Consider the following 16,189-nt stretch of genomic DNA (forward strand, 5'->3'; position numbering starts at 1 on the left):
GTTGACATATAATATGGCTGCTGCCCTTGAACTGGCTAAAGACTGGTGAAAAAGCTATATATTAATTTGTTTTTTCCTTTAAAATAAGAGTAGGCAGCCAGTCTTACTGCATAAAAGACAGTTAGTCTTCCCTGCTCCCATGAGAAGTAGGATGGAATTTCTCACCACTAAAACCTACTTCCTTCTAAGATGACAGTCCTTAGAATTTACGTAAAAAACAAGTGCAAAGCTAAATACAAACTGATCTCCAGGGCAAGTCTACCTGCTTTTGAATAATATAATTAAAATCCAGTTTCTATAAATTTGAGACTATTACGAGTAAACTCTTTTTTTAATTTTTTTGTTTGTTTGTTTTAGTAGAGATAGGATTTCACCACGTTGGCCAGGCTGGTTTCAAACTCTTGACCCCAGGTGATATGCCCGCCTCGGCCTCCCATAGTGCTGGGATGACAGGCGTAAGAGTAAACATTTTTAAATTGACCTCTCATTTAGAAAATAAGGCAGGATCCCTGAAAAAATCTCCTTTAGCAACTGTCGCTAAATAACTAGCTATGCTAGTGCAAATTTTCTTTTCTCTTGACCACAATAACGACTACATAAGTGCAAATTTTTAATATGTAGCTTAAAAATCCAAGGGTCACACTATTTAGGACAGAACAGATTCCACAGTGTAGTTTGTGTTACATGCTTTACTGGCTGTCACTAAGGATAGCACACTATTTCTTTGCTCTCATTATTCTCCCAATACACCCTAAGAGCTACCTTCTTTGTCCTGTTCCCCAAAACACAAAGTCCTGTTCATAAAGTCGAAAAAGGGCTGCTCTTACTCGGAAAGGGCTGAGAGATAATCTGGTTTTTCACCACAATGTGAGGGATTTGTGATTTAATTTGAACAGCTTCCCGAGAGAGCTGTGCAAAAATTTCTTTACATAAGAGAACATTCTGTGCCGCTTCTAATTTTGTCTGCCAATGCGGGGAACCTGAAAGACAAGAAATATATGTATCAATTATCTAACCATATTATGCATTAACTAGTTTAAATGGTGATCTGAATACATATGACAAAAGTTTAGGAAAACACTACATTACAGTATATTCTTTTTTTTCCTATTCAGTCTCTATAGAGACTGTCAAAAATTGCCAATGCCAACTGTGTTACAAATCATCCTGGCAGGGTATTGAGAAGTTCCCCGCCACCCCAATCTTTCATTCCTGAAGAGGAAAGTTTAAATTCCTGAAGAGGGAAGTATCAATTAGCAATAATCATGCCACGGATAAACCTCATTGGGTATGATACTGCCACTGTGCAAAGCTATATTCTTTCCAAAATATAAAAATCTCACTTCTTTAACAGAGAAAAGCAGTAAATAAGTTCAATCTTAAAAATAAGTTGCTGGTGGCTCATGCCTGCAATCCTAGCACTTTGGGAGGCTGAGGCGGGTGGATCACCTGAGGTGGGTGGATCACCTGAGGTTGGGTGTTGGAGACCAGCCTGACCAACATGGAGAAACCCCATCTCTACTAAAAATACAAAATTAGCCGGGAATGGTGGCACATGCCTGTAATCCCAGCTACTCAGGAGGCTGAGGCAGGAGAATCACTTGAACCTGGGAGGCGGAGGTTGTGGTGAGCCGAGATTGCGCCATTGCACTCTAGCCTGGGCAACAAGAGAGAAACTTGGTCTCAAAAAAAAAAAAAAAAAAAAAAAAAAAAAAAAAAAAAAAATTGCACAGCTATTCACTAATGGTTTACTGACAAATTTTAGAAGTGTATTTTGAATTGTTCTTACTTCAAAATATCTATTTTTCCTACCCATATTTATCTTCAGTTTATTTTAAAATGTCACCTCAAATAAGACCAGAAATTAGAGGACAGAACATAACCATACCTGGTTTGGATTTGGGCAAAGGTCGTTTGAAGAGGTTAACTGTGCCGAGGTCACCTATATCTGGAGCCTGTTTTTGTATTGAAACCTATATGACAACAAAAACAAAAAAAGTTAACAAATTAACTTCAGGCTATTCGTAAGAAATTACTTGAAAAATATTTTGACGAATACCTTGATATATGCAGACCCCTCTAAATCACTAGGAATTTGGACATCAAGAGGACAGTAATCTTCAGGTATCTTTTTATCCAGATCGAGATCTGTATTCTTTATTACTTCAAATGTACCATGATGAGGAAAGAGAGATCCTAATGTTGTATTAAAAATAGGAAAATAAAAAACAGTTAACATATTATTCTGACACACATTAAGTATATAATACTTCACATCCACATCACTGAATCCACAAATAAGTCCCCACTAAAAAACATATGTTTTGGGGGGAAAGGGTGGGGAGTGGTGAACAAAGGAAAGAAAGATAATGGTGGGGGGGGGGGGTAGTTATTTACCTTAAAAAAAAAAACACTTCTTAGTCTAATGACATCATTATAATAAGAATTCCACAGAAAATCCAAAGTGTTTTATTCCAATGGAGTATTGATAAAAATGGGTGTACTCACAGGGCGGGCGTGGTGGCTCATGCCTGTAATCCCAGCACTTCGGGAGGATGAGGTGGGTGGATCACCTGAGGTCAGGAGTTCAAGACCAGCCATGACCAACATGGAGAAATCCCTGTCTCTACTAAAAATACAAAATTAGCTGGGCGTGGTGGCGCATGCCCATAATCCCAGCTACTCAGGAGGCTAAGGCAGGAGAATTGCTTGAACCGGGAGATGGAGGTTGTGGTGAGCTGAGATTGCGCCATTGCCCTCCAGCCTGGGCAACAAGAGCGAAACTTGTCTCAAAAAAAAAAAAAAAAAAAAAAAGAGATGTACTCCTAGAAATGAAACCTTGGGGATGAAATATTTCTGGAGCTTAGCCTCTCTACTAAGGTTTCAACTAAGTGCTCTGCATCCAACAACAGAAAGACAGAGGATAGTGCACATAACATCTTTTTTTCAACCAGTTTCCTAGATTTTTTATTTTTTATTATCTTTTTAGAGACAAGGTCTCCCTCTGTCTTCCAGGCTGCAGTATGGTGGTGTAATCATAGCTCACTGCAGCCTCAAACTCCTAGGATTTAACAATCCTCCCACTTCAGCCTCCCAAGTAACTAGGACTACAGGTACATGCCATCACACCCAGCTAATTTGTAAGTTTTTTTTTTTTTTAGAGATAGGGTCTATGTTGTCCAGTCTGGTCTTGAACTCCTGGGCTCAGGCAATCCTCCCACCTTGGCCTCCCAAAGTGCTGAGATTACAGGTGTGAGCCCCCATGCCCAGCCCAGTTCCTAGATTTTATGTGATGTGTTTTTGTGTAGTTCAGAAGTTTGGGTAAGTTGTTCTGGGCCATTGAATTACGTAAGAAATAGGTGGTTCAATGTAACTGGTTTTATAACAAGGGAAGATGTTAAAGATTTTCTTGCAATTAAAAACAATGTGATCAAATCCTTTCATAATCATGAGTGACTACCCCAAAGAAAGAATTAAAGTTCCTGCACACAAATTATTTGTGGAAAAGAAAATACCCAAAACCAGAAAGCACTGCTTCTACAGATCACCTATTAAAATTTTTAAACGGTCTTGTCATCTTTAATTCATCTTTATAATGAAATTTAACCTTCGGGATTCAAACTACCCCAATTAATATTAATGCTGTAGCTATGTCAGTCCTCCAGTATTTGACTTAACCACCTTAACCTTTTTTTAATCTTAGGATAATGATAGCTTACTCTGGCAAATAATCTTTCAGATACCACTCTACCATTATCTCAACTATCAAAGTCAAGACTTCTTGCCTCCTCCCCTGATATTCACAGCTTTTACCCCACTGAGCTATGAAGTTTTTCCATATAGCCAGCCCCTCTGATTGCCTCAGCAGCTTATAAAACATTGCCATTATTACCTTGTAAAACCTACTATTTATTATAGCTCAACAACTAAGAATTTATATCAAAAAATATGAAGTCAACATCATCAAACTTTAGTATGCCCCCAAAAGTTGCACTCCCTAAGTTAGTGTTGTAGCCCTAGTTTGGTGGGAAAAAGCAGAGCAAACCTTTTCACCACCCTTTCTCTTCACTCAGGACATAAAAACAGCTGAGCAGATTAATGGGAAAAGAAAAGGTAAAGAATAGAAAGTTTCTTTCCTCCTCTCATGTCCATTTTTTTTTTTTTTTAATTCTCAGAAGAACACTTCCATCACGTCCAGTTTTCGTTTGTTTGTTTTTTTGGGTTTTTTTTTGAGACAAGGTCAGGCTGGAATGCAGTGGTGCAATCCCAGCTCACTGCAGCCTCGACCTCCTGGGCTCAAGGGATCATCCTGCCTCAGCCTCCTGAGTAGCTGGGACTAACAGGCATGCAACACCATGCCCAGCTAATTTTTGTATTTTTTGTAGAGATGAAGTTTTGCCATGTTGCCAAGGCTGGTATCGAATTCCTAAGTTCAAGCAATCTGCCCACCTCAGCCTCCCAAAGTGCTAGGATTACAGGTGTGAGCCACTGCACCCGGCCATGTTCAGTTTTTAAGGGTTACAGGTAAGGCCTTGATTGAGGAGTGTAGTTCTACTTCATTTCTAACTAAAAAGTCAATTATGCTTCAAGTTGTGCCAGCACATAAACCCCATCTTTGAACTTTCTGTTAAGTGTACCTAAAAGGTTTTGAAATAGAAACTAGGCTATTTATTATAAGGCTCTGATCAGAGTGGCTTATATGAACAGAAATTAAAATTTTGAAACATAACACATAGCTGAGAAATAATATATATATATATATTTTTTGAGACGGAGTCTCGCTCTGTCCCCCAGGCTGGAGTGCAATGGCGTGATCTCCGCTCACTGCAAGCTCTGCCCCCTGGGTTCACGCCATTCTCCTGCCTCAGCCTCCCGAGTCGCTGGGACTACAGGCGCCCACCACAACGCCGGGCTAATTTTTTGTATATTTGGGAGAGACGAAGTTTCACCATGTTAGCCAGGATGGTCTCGATCTCCTGACCTCGTGATCCACCCGCCTCGGCCTCCCAAAGTGCTGGGATTACAGGCTTGAGCCACCGTGCCCGGCCAGAAATAATATATTATAGAAGGATGTTTAACATTATACTTACACAGAAAGCATGGTTTTTGTTTGTTTTTGAGACAGAGTCTTGCTCTGTCCCCCAGGCTGGAGTGCAATGGTGCGATCTTGGCTCACTGCAACCTCCACCTCCTGGGTTCAAGCAATTCTCGTGCCTCAGCCTCCCAAGTAGCTAGGAATACAGGTGCGTGTTACCACGCCTGGCTAAGTTTTTGCATTTTTGGTAGAGACGGGGTTTTGCCATGTTGCCTGGGCTCATCTTGAACTCCTGGCCTCAAGTCATCCACCCGCCTTGGCCTTCCAAAGTGCTAGGATTACATGCATGAGTCATCGTGCCTGGCCAGAAAGTACAGTTTTTAATAATTATTCATACCTGCACTTCTGTAGCTCAGATCTCCAAGAATTTTATCTCCAACTTTTCGAAGTTTCCAGTGTTGCCGTAATCGCAAAAGCTCAGAATTGAAGTCTCTTTGTAGCTTGTTTTCTTGGTTTTCGGTAACTGATTTAGTCAGTCTTTCTGCCCCCTTCAATAGGATTTGTGCTGCTCCAGCAAGTGACTTCTTTTTAGATATCAATTGCAACGTCTGAGGATTCTGTCAAAAACAACCCAAACACGCAGTTCTGCAGGATTTTTAAATGACTCTAAAATTACACAATTTATCAACAATAAAATGAAGTGAACAAAAAGCAAAAAGGAGGGGCAAGTACACATAACAGTGTTTTTAATAAAATAATAACCTTAACCTATTTCTTTGTCCAACTCATTCAAAGCTTTACTTATGTTAAACCAAAAACACTACAATGGCCTCTAGTCAGAACTTACCATTGCATCAACTCTGTCCAGCCTGTTAAGGTCCCCTCTTAATGTACTGCCATTCTTCTTATATATTGCCTGCCCCCTATCCTGTACACACACACATATAGTTATATATAACCTTTTTGGTACTCATTATACTTCTGATTAACATCTATAATCTCTGCTTCAATGGTAACCTGCATGATGGCAGAAACCGCTATACCCACAAACCCTAGAACAATGCCTGGTACATAATATTTGATTTAATGAATGAACGAATGAATGACTGCAATGGGTATAACTGTAAAATTATCTTGTATTTTGTAGCTTACCATATTTTGTATCTTACCATAAGCTATTAAAGTGCTTTTGGAATTAGGACTAAAATCACACAGCATTAACTTTTTTCTTTTGAGATGGAGTCTTGTTCTGTCACCCAGGCTAGAATGCAGTAGCACCATCTTGGCTCACCATAGCCTTGACCTACTGGCTCAAGCGATCCTCCCGCTTCAGCTTCCTGAGAAGCTGGGACTCCAGATGTGCAACACTAAGCCTGGCTTTTTTTTTTTGGTAGCGACAGGGCCTTGCTATGTTGCCTGGGATAGTCTCAAACTCCTGGCTTCCTGCTTTGGCTCCCCAAAGTGTTGGAATTACAGGCATCAGCCACCGCGCCCTGCCATTGTTAATATTAAATGTACTTCACTGAATCCTAATTTTTTGGAAAACTGATCAGAAATCACTATGTATGTATCATATATACATAGATAAATACCCACAATCACCATAATGTGTATATTTTACTAACCAGTTTAATACAGTTTTCTGGCTGTATGAGAGTCAAAAATCACATAAAAAGCTTCATAAACATATCAAAATAATCTTTTGATCGTATTAGGGATTGTAAATAAAAGAGTTCCTGGAGATATTAAGAAATTCCTGGAGACTCCCTTCTGGGAAAAGCACAGAATAGTGGAAAAGGCAGTGGGGCTATGAGTTAGGTGCTGGAGTTCTAGTCTTGGCTCTCTAACTACTGGCTTGACACCAACTTGAACATATTACAAATCTCTTTAAGCTTTAGTTTTCTCTCTGTAAAATGAAGAATGCAGATTTAGGGAACTCTATTAGTCCCCCAGCACAATGTTTCTAGATTCTGAAACTATTACTATGTGAGTAATTCTATTCAATTAATTTTATTTACAAATGGGTTCTAACAGTCATTACTTCCTCTCCATGACTAATTTGGTTATGGTCTTGACACTTGTTTTCCTTAAGGACCCAAGTAGCCTCAATGATTTCAGACTATTCACCAACTCATCTTCCTGCTGCTTCTCTTTCATCTTCAAATGTTCAAAAAGTGAATATACTGTTTATGAAATAGCAGCAATTCTACCCAGCTCTCAATATGCTCCATAATTTGGCCTAACATTTCTAATCCATCCCCTAAAAAAAAGGGAAGGAAGGATTAGATGGAAAAACAGGGACTTAAGAGAAAATAACTTGCTTAATTTAAGGTCACACAGTTAATGAAGGCAGAGGCAGGATTTGAATCCAGGTCTACCTGATTCCAAAGCTATTATATCATCACATTTTTGTGTAATATATCACAGACCAAGGACCCAGGCTATAATAATTTGTTAAGATTTGGTAACCTTTAAAGTATTACATTCTTTTTTTTTTTTGGAATGGAGTCTCACTCTGTCACCCAGGCTGGAGTGCAGTGGCGCGATCTCAGCTCACTGCGACCCCCGCCTCCCAGGCTCAAGCAATTCTCCTGCCTCAGCCTCCTGAGTAGCTGGGACTACAGGTGCCCACCACCACGCCTGGCTAATTTTTGTTATTTTTAATAGAGACAGGGTTTCACAGCATTAGCCAGGATGGTCTCGATCTCCTGACCTCGTGATCTGCCCGCCTCGGCCTCCCAAAGTGCTGGGATTACAGGCGTGAGCCACCACGCCTGGCCTTAAAAGTATTACATTCTTAATGAAACTTAACTCTTCCAAGGATCATAGGTATATAACAAAAAAATAAAGGAAATGCAGTTGTATGGCTTTTAGACTAGTCTTTAAATCTTCATCTGGACTTAATTTTGCAAGAAAGGAAAATGGAACAACAGGCACAAAGCCAAAAAAGTGTCCTGGGATTTAATAAATAAAATTTTATTATTCAATTAAAGTCCACAAATACCTGTTTTGGAGGAAGTGCATCCTGAGAGACAGGATCAAGAGTCATAAATTTTTTATCCCTAACAATACTGAGAACGTCATAAAGAACACACATCTCTGTCAGGGCACTTCTCAAATTGTTCCTCACTGAGTCCCAAGGCCAAAGGGAAGGCTGAAATTTTACCACTCCTAAAAAGAGACAGAGAAAAAAAAGAAATACAGAAGTATTCGTTACATTGAATGGCAGACAGCTCACTTAAGTTTAAAAAGTACTAAAAGGAGAAATAATTAATTTAATTTCAAATTGTTCTCTTATTTACCATCTCCTCTACCATTTCTTAAATCTTTGTTAACATTCACATTATCATTCCTACAATCGCAAAATGAATATGACATCTATTTCCACAGGTTAAATTTATCATTACGACATTATAGACTCAAATATCTTTTCAAATTTATGTAAACCTTTTTAATAATCTTCTTACAGTTTTTAGAACTTGAATTTACAATTGCACAACATTTCCAAAATACAGAAAAGTACAAAACGAAAATGACCTGTAAACCAGCCACTATTAGCATATCTTCCTTTTAACCATTAAAAAAAGTATTGTGATTAAATACATGAACATTCACTATATAGAGTTCACATGATAAAGAATTAGAGGGTAAAAAGTGAAAGTTTTCCTTCATTCCCCAACCGATTCTCTCCCCTCCTGAGAGGTAACCACTATTAACAGATGGAGTGTACCCTTTCTTTTCTTTTTTTTTTTTTTTGAGACAAAGTCTTGCTCTGTCACCCACCTAAGCTGGAGTGCAGTGGCGCCATCTCGGCTCACTGCAAGCTCCACCTCCCGGGTTCATGCCATTCTCCTGCCTCAGCCTCCCCAGTAGCTGGGACTACAGGTGCCCGCCACTACGCCCAGCTAATTTTTTGTATTTTTAGTAGAGACGGGGTTTCACCATGTTAGCCAAGGATGGTCTCCATCTCCTGACCTCGTGATCCGCCCACCCCGGCCTCTGAAAGTGCTGGGATTACAGGCGTGGGCCACTGTGCCCTGCCCCGATGAGTGCACCCTTTCAAAGGTTTTTCTATGCACTTACATATATCTATTTCCAATTTTCTATTACTTGCTTTTTCCCCGCCCCCACTTAATATTTCCTGGAGACACTTCCATGTTAGCACTTATGAGTCTACTTAATTCTTTTAACACTGTATGATATTCTGGAACATGGATGTACGGTATGTTTAACCACTTGTATTTAATGGACATGTAGATTGCTTCCAACAAGTAAACTGCTTCCAACAATGCTAGCAGTGGTAAACACCTTGAATATATACCCTGTATATGTGCACCTTTTTCTGCAGGTTAAATTTTTAGTCGTGGTAATAGTGAATCAAAGGAGATATACATTTAAAAGTTTCGGCTGGGAGCAGTGGCTCAGGCCTGTAATCCCAGGACTTTGGGAGGCCGAGGCAGGGTGGATCACCTGAGATCCGGTATTTAAGACCAGCCTGGCCAACATGGTCAAACCCTATCTCTACTAAAAATACAAAAATTAGCCAGGCATGGTGCCGCACGCCTATAGTCCCACAAACTAGGGAAGCTGAAGTGGGAGAATCGTTTTGAATCTGCCAGGAGGCAGGGGTTGCAGTGAGCCGAGATTGCACCACTACACTCCAGCCTGGGCGACAGAGCAAGACTCTGTAAACAAAACAAAACAAATCAAAAAAAGTTAAAATTAAATTTTGGCACATATTAAACTGCCAAATTGTCTTTCAAAATCACTACCAGTTCACATTCCTAACCCTGAATATTAACAATCTTTTCAATTTCTGTCAATTTTGTGCATGGAAAGAGTATCTTAATCATGTTTTAATTTCCCAGTCCCTAGTAATGAGATTGAGTCTATGTTCTGTTTATTGGTATCTGAAGTCTCTACTCTATGAGCTGTTTATACCTTTGGCCTATTTTTCCAAAGTGTCATCGTTTTCTTTTCAGTCTCAAGGGACTTTTTGAATATAGAAGATACCAACTAAATTTGTGTTGTATGTGTAGAACTTCTCCCAGTCTGTCATTTTATCTTTTTACTTTGCTTATGGCATCTTTTCCCATTATTTTTAAATTTTATGTAAGTAATATATCTATACTTTGTAAGGTAGGTGGGTGAGTGTGTGGTTGTGTGTGTGGATGTTAGGGTCTTGTTCTGTTACCCAGGCTGCAGTGCGGTGGCACAATCATAGCTCACTGCAGCCTTGATCTCACTGGCTCAATCCATCCTCCTCCCTCAGCCTCCCCAGTAGCTGGGACCACAGACGTGCACCACCACGCCCAGCTAATTTTTTTAATTTGTAGAGACAGGAGCTCCCTATGTTGCTCAGGCTGGTCTTGAAATCTGGGCTCAAGCGATCCTTCCACTTTGGCCTCCCAAAATGTTGGGACTACAGGTGTAAGCCACCATGCCTGTCCTGTTATTTCCTAAATTAAGATCTAGCCTACTCCCAGAATAATGCAATTATTCTTTCACTATTTCTTCTAACACTTTGTTTTACTTTCTTCATTTGGCACCTCAATCCTCAAAAATTATTGTGGAAATAATTTTTATGTGAGGTATAAAGTAGTATTTATTTTTTTTCGCAAATGGACCCCTAATAATCCTAACAGCACTGCCCTGAAATGACATCTTTAAATTCCCATTTACACTAGGTCTGCTGCATAACTAAATTAAGAATTGATTTTTTTTTCAAAAATCCTTGACAATAGTAAGAATCCGAAACCCACTCATTGCTTCTTCACTTCCCTCCTAACTAGTCTCCTCCCTTCCAGTTTTGCTTTCCCTATAATTCATTTACTGGAAAGCATCTAGAGTAACCCTTAACAAAATCATGTCTCTACTTATCCTGCAAAAGCTTTCAGTGGTCTTAACACTAGTCAAACGCTTATCCTGGCCTACTGGGCTCTACACGATATGGACCCGCCTACCTCTTGGACCTCGTCACACATTTCAGTCAAAACAGACGTCTTTTCTGTAGGTGCTACTATCATCATTCACACTGCACAAAGATGCAAAGTAACTCGCCCAAGGTCACACAGCCGGCAAGGGGTACAGCCCCGATCTAGGGCTCTTAGCCACTAAGTGTGCCACATTAAAGGCGCTCTACAGAGAAGCATTCATTTAAACATTTCACGGTTTGACAGTGTCTCAAACGCTGCCACTCAAGGAGACCCGCAGGAGTATTGCGTAAAGTCGTGTCCTACCTTGTCCGGCAGCAACAAAAAGATGACGACCAAGTATCCTTACGCTTCCGCTAGAGGGACACTCAAAAGTTCTCGCACGCACAAGATCACCCCCATCGCGGGAGAGGCCGAGGCCCGCGCGGGTGCTGGGACCCAGACCGGCAGAGTAGGGCAGCGGATGCAGACTTTACCTTCCTCGTCGTCCTGGTCTGCGCTGGAGCCAGCGCCCGGCCAGTCCTGCGCGTCGCCCTCGGTCCCCGCCGCCTCCTCCTCCTCGGAGCCCGAACCCTGGCTGAAGTCTATCCGCTGGGCCAGACGCGCCAGATTCTGCGACATGGAGAGCGGCGGCAGGTACGTCTCGGTGCCATCCAGGCCCACCTCATGGACCTGCTTCTCGCAGGCCGATTCGATGCTGATCCTTACTGCGCGCACCCCGGACATGCTGGCTGCGTCGGCCAGCGGTGGGAGGACCCCCCACGAGCCAAAAAACGAGGTACGAAGAGGCGGCTTCCCTGCGGAGAGCCGGGAACCCAGAACCCCGGAGCCGCGGTGCCTCAGAAGACCCTCGGGAGACCGAACGCAACGCTCAAGCTGGAAACAAAAGAGCTGGCCCAACAACTTTCCCAGAAAGCACCGCAAGCTCCCTCCTCCGCAAGTCTTTCGGAGCAAAACTGGGCAGGCGCGGAAGCTCCGGGGCTCCCTAGAGCGCTTCCGGTGAATCACGATGCAGGGTGGGGTAAACTTCCGGGCCTATAAGAGGCGTGGCCGGCAGCGGGAGGGAAAGAGCGGTTTGGCAGCCGAGAGCGTGGCGGGTATGCTCCCTGCTTTTTAAGCCTGCGTTTGTTTAAAAAGTGGATGAGGAAAGAAAGCTGCAGAGGCGAGAAGAGTCAAGGAAAAGGAAATTAATGGATCCTTGGATGTTAGTAATGAGAGTCTTGTTGAGAAAACTGAGATCTGGTGGCGCGCGCCTGTGGTCCCAGCTGCGCGGGTGGCTGAGGCGGGAGGATCGCTTGAGCCCTGGAGATGGCGGCTGCAGTGAGCCGAGATCTCACCGCTGCAGTCCAGCTTCGGCAACAGAGTGGGATCCTGCCTCAAAACAAACGTTTTTTTAAATTAGCAAGAAATTTTTTAAAGAAACACTATCTGAAGAGTTAGAAATTAAGGGCATGGCTTGGGGGAAACAATCGTGCTTATCACCACGTAAAATTATACTACGTAATTATTTGGTTTCCTGTTAGTTATAACTCTATGATAGCCAATATCTGCAGCAGACATAATAGACTCTGGCATGTAGTAAGTGCTTAATATTTATTTTATGCCCGAGTAACAGAATAAATAATGTTGATCTCACTTTTTTATTAGTGATGGGGTCCCGCTATGTTGTCCAAGCTGAGTGCAGAGGTTATTCACAAATGCTATCAGCACACTACAGCCTGGAGCTCCTGGGCTCCAACAATGCTCCTGCCTTAGCCTCCTGAGTAGCTGGGACTAGAGTGTGTCACCATGCCTGGCCTACAAATAATATTTAAAAGATTTAGAAAAAGAGGAATAACGTAAGTCTTTGGGTCTCCAAGAACGTATTTCATTAGTAGGAATTCCACAGACAAAGATGGATTATCTTATATTACAAACGTCTGTATTTCGTTTAAGGAATTATATATACCGTTTATCATGAGTGTTCGCCAGGTTTTGTTCTGACCAAGATATATGTAGGTTTTGAACTACTCTCCTAAGGTATTTAGGAAAATACGGTTGCCCTGGTGGCAGTCCCTGCTGAAGAAGAAAGTAGATGGCCGTGTGTGGAGGGGGTTGAATTTTCATGAGAGAAACCTATTTCTGGCAAGCTGCACAGTCTGTCGCCCAATCATGTTTGAGAATCACTGTACTTGCTTTTCGTGTGAATTTGTAAAAAAAAATTTTTTTTAACTTTATTTTAAAATCTGATTAATAGCCAGGCGCAGTGGCAGTCTAATAGCAGTGCAGGCAAAAACAAGACAACAACAAATGATTATGATTCCTAGAATAAGTAACAGCTTTTGCCACCAAGTCTTCAAGATCAAAACTAGCTGCTTAGCCAGTTGTTTAAAGATGTGTTGGATGTGAAAGGTTAGTTGCTGAGGTTTTCATATTATCCATTAACTTAGTGATACTATCTGATTCATCTGGGATACAGACATAACACACAGTTTTTATGATAATGCAAGTTCCTCCCTGGGCTTCGGTGAGTATGTCAAAAGCCATATGGTTTTGTAATATAGCCTTTTCCATAAGAGTGACTTTATTGTTTAATAATGGAATACCTATGTAGCTATCGTTTTGGTATAATTGGTTAGGACCTCTATATGCCAAATAACATCTTCAACCCTCAATTGTGGTATGAAGATGAAAGCTAAGTGATCATGCCAATGGAACACAGAATGAACCCAATGAGATCACAAATAAGGAAAATTTGCAGGCTTTGGCAAAGTACAAACTGCTCAACCATATGATTAAGCATAACCCGAAGAACATCATCCTGACTATCCTGGAAGTAACCATGGTCATAGGTTAGTGCCACATAGCCAAAATGTTGCATTTGGAGCTAATCAGTAAATACATTAAATGGCATGCCAGTCAGTACTTTGTAATATAATGGTGTGAATACACAGTTCTTTGGGTATCCATCCCATATCTCCAGTGCTTTTGGGCCAGATATCTTTGGTATGATTTCTTTGTTCCCAATATAAAGGGGCAAAGTGGCCGGGCACGGTGGCTCACGCCTGTAATCCTCCACTTTGGGAGAATGAGGTGGGTGGATCACCTGAGGTCAGGAGTTCGAGACTAGCCTGGCCAACATGACGAAACCTCCTCACTACTAAAAATACAAAAACTAGCTGGGCATGGTGATGCATGCCTGTAATCCCAGGTACTCAGAAGGCTGAGGCAGGAGAATCACTTGAACCCAGGAGGCAGAGATTACAGTGAGCCAAGATCTCACCACTGCACTCCAGCCTGGGCAACAGAGTGAGACTGTCTCAAAAACAAAAACAAACAAAAAAAAACTCGGAGTGGCAAGGACAAGGTGGCTGAGCTGACAGAAGGAGGGGTAAGCCAGATAAAACCATCCCTAATTTGTGCTATACCGTTCTGAAATCAAGGTGTCTTATCTCTTAATTGGGACAGTGTCATTGTTTCATTACTTAATTGGGACAGTGCCAGCATTAAAGTTAACAAACTAGTTTATTTTACTAAGAAGCTCCTTCCATGCTTTTTACTCTGTAAAGGTTTTGTTTTGTTTTTTGAGATGGAGTTTTGCTCTGTCACCCAGGCTGGAGTGCAGTGGTGTGATCTTGGCTCACTGCAACCTCCGCCTCCTAGGTTCAAGTGATTCTTCTGCCTTAGCCTCCCGAGTAGCTGGGACTACAGGTGCACATCACCACGACTGATTAATTTTTGTATTTTTGGTGGAGACAGGGTCTTACTTTGCTGGCCAGGCTGGTCTCAAACTCCTGAGCTCAGTCGATCTGCCCGCCTTGGCTTCCCTAAGTGCAGGGATTACAGGTGTAAGCTACTGTGCCCAGCCTTTAAAGTATTATTAATAGGCTAGTGATGTACTTTATCCTTCATCATACTAGTGTCAAGCACCATGACTGTTTTTGAAATACAAATATATTTCTGATATTCTATGCAATATCTTCTCTCCTTGGAGCAATATATTTCTTTTCCTTGGAGAGAAGATACCCACAACTACTGGAAAAGGGGCATGAGACCACATGTTCAACAAGCATTTTTTTTTTTATAATCTATTAGCATAGTCCTAAACCCATTGCAAAAAGAGGTTGGCTTTATGGGCAACAGTTATTGATAGTAGTGCCAAGACATGAAAACTAAGGACAAAAAAAGGTTAATGGGAGCTTGTAAAGGAAAGTCTCCCCCATGTATTAACATTTGCTAATATTAAGCATTTGTTTAGATACAGGTCTGGTTTGGAGTCTTGAGTTTTAGCCACCTACATCAGATGTTATCTTGTTCTAAACCTGTCATTGACTTATTTTGAAACAGAGATCACCTTCTGGGGAAACAGTCCCTCAGGAGATGGAGCCCTCTTCAGATCCAGACATGGATCCAGGAGTCTATTCCAGTTTTTGTTTTTTGTTTTTTTGAGATGGAGTTCATTCTGTCACCCAGGCTGGAGTACAGTGATGCAATCTCAGCTCACCGCAACCTGTGTCTCCCGGGTTCAAGTGATTCTCCTGCCTCAGCATCCCCAGTAGCTGGGATTACAGGCAGGTGCCCACCACCACACCCGGCTAATTTTTGTATTTTTAGTAGAGATGGGGTTGTGCCATGTTGCCCAGGCTGGTGAACTCCTGAGCTCAGGTGATCCATCCGCCTTGGCCTCTCAAAGTGCTGGGATTACAGTCATGAGCCACCACACCCAGCCAGGAGTCTATTCCTTCTAATATAATAGCAAAAGGGTTACTAAGAAGCACTTGGTAAGAGCCCTTCCACTTGGTTGGAGAGAGTCCTTTAGAGGATGTTGTTTCCAGTAGATACAATCTCCTGGATGAAAATTGTGGGTCTTGAATTTTTCATATCCCAAGAGCCCATTAGGAAATAATCTTTCACTAGGTAATAATTTTTAGTTAATCGTCTCATAAGGTTAGAACAACAAGGGAATATATCTCCCCTTACAGTTAAGGAGTTACCATTTCCTGGGACAGATTCATAGGTATGTGAGTTATTATTTCAAATGGGTACAACTGATGTTTTCCAAAGGGGTTGATCTTGGGTTAAACAAAGACAATAGAAGCCTTTGGCCATGGGATCTTAAAAATTTGTGTTATTGGCCGGGCACAGTGGCTCACGACTGTAATCGCAGCACTTTGGGAGGCCGAGGTGGGCGGATCACAAGGTCAGGAGTTCAAGACCAGCCTGGCCAATATGGTGAAACCCC

At 41.7% G+C, this 16,189-nt stretch overlaps 1 protein-coding gene and 1 pseudogene across 1 annotated transcript in view; both read right to left on the reverse strand.

The window, feature by feature from the left end:
- Positions 1-12,153, reverse strand: part of MED17 (mediator complex subunit 17) — a 28,022-nt gene extending 15,869 nt beyond the window's left edge. The window contains exons 1-6 of the mRNA XM_003253000.4: positions 11,445-12,153; positions 8,040-8,206; positions 5,433-5,652; positions 2,060-2,196; positions 1,889-1,973; positions 828-980 (exon numbers count right to left, since the gene is read on the reverse strand). Coding sequence (XP_003253048.1) covers positions 828-980; positions 1,889-1,973; positions 2,060-2,196; positions 5,433-5,652; positions 8,040-8,206; positions 11,445-11,694 — 1,012 coding nt within the window. The 5' untranslated portion in view covers positions 11,695-12,153. The remainder of the gene's footprint in view (positions 1-827; positions 981-1,888; positions 1,974-2,059; positions 2,197-5,432; positions 5,653-8,039; positions 8,207-11,444) is intronic.
- Positions 1,116-1,314, reverse strand: LOC115830594 (annotated as a pseudogene).
- Positions 12,154-16,189: the final 4,036 nt, after the last annotated feature.

The sequence above is a fragment of the Nomascus leucogenys genome, chromosome 15 (assembly GCF_006542625.1).
Source record: "Nomascus leucogenys isolate Asia chromosome 15, Asia_NLE_v1, whole genome shotgun sequence".
Taxonomy (NCBI): domain Eukaryota; kingdom Metazoa; phylum Chordata; class Mammalia; order Primates; family Hylobatidae; genus Nomascus; species Nomascus leucogenys.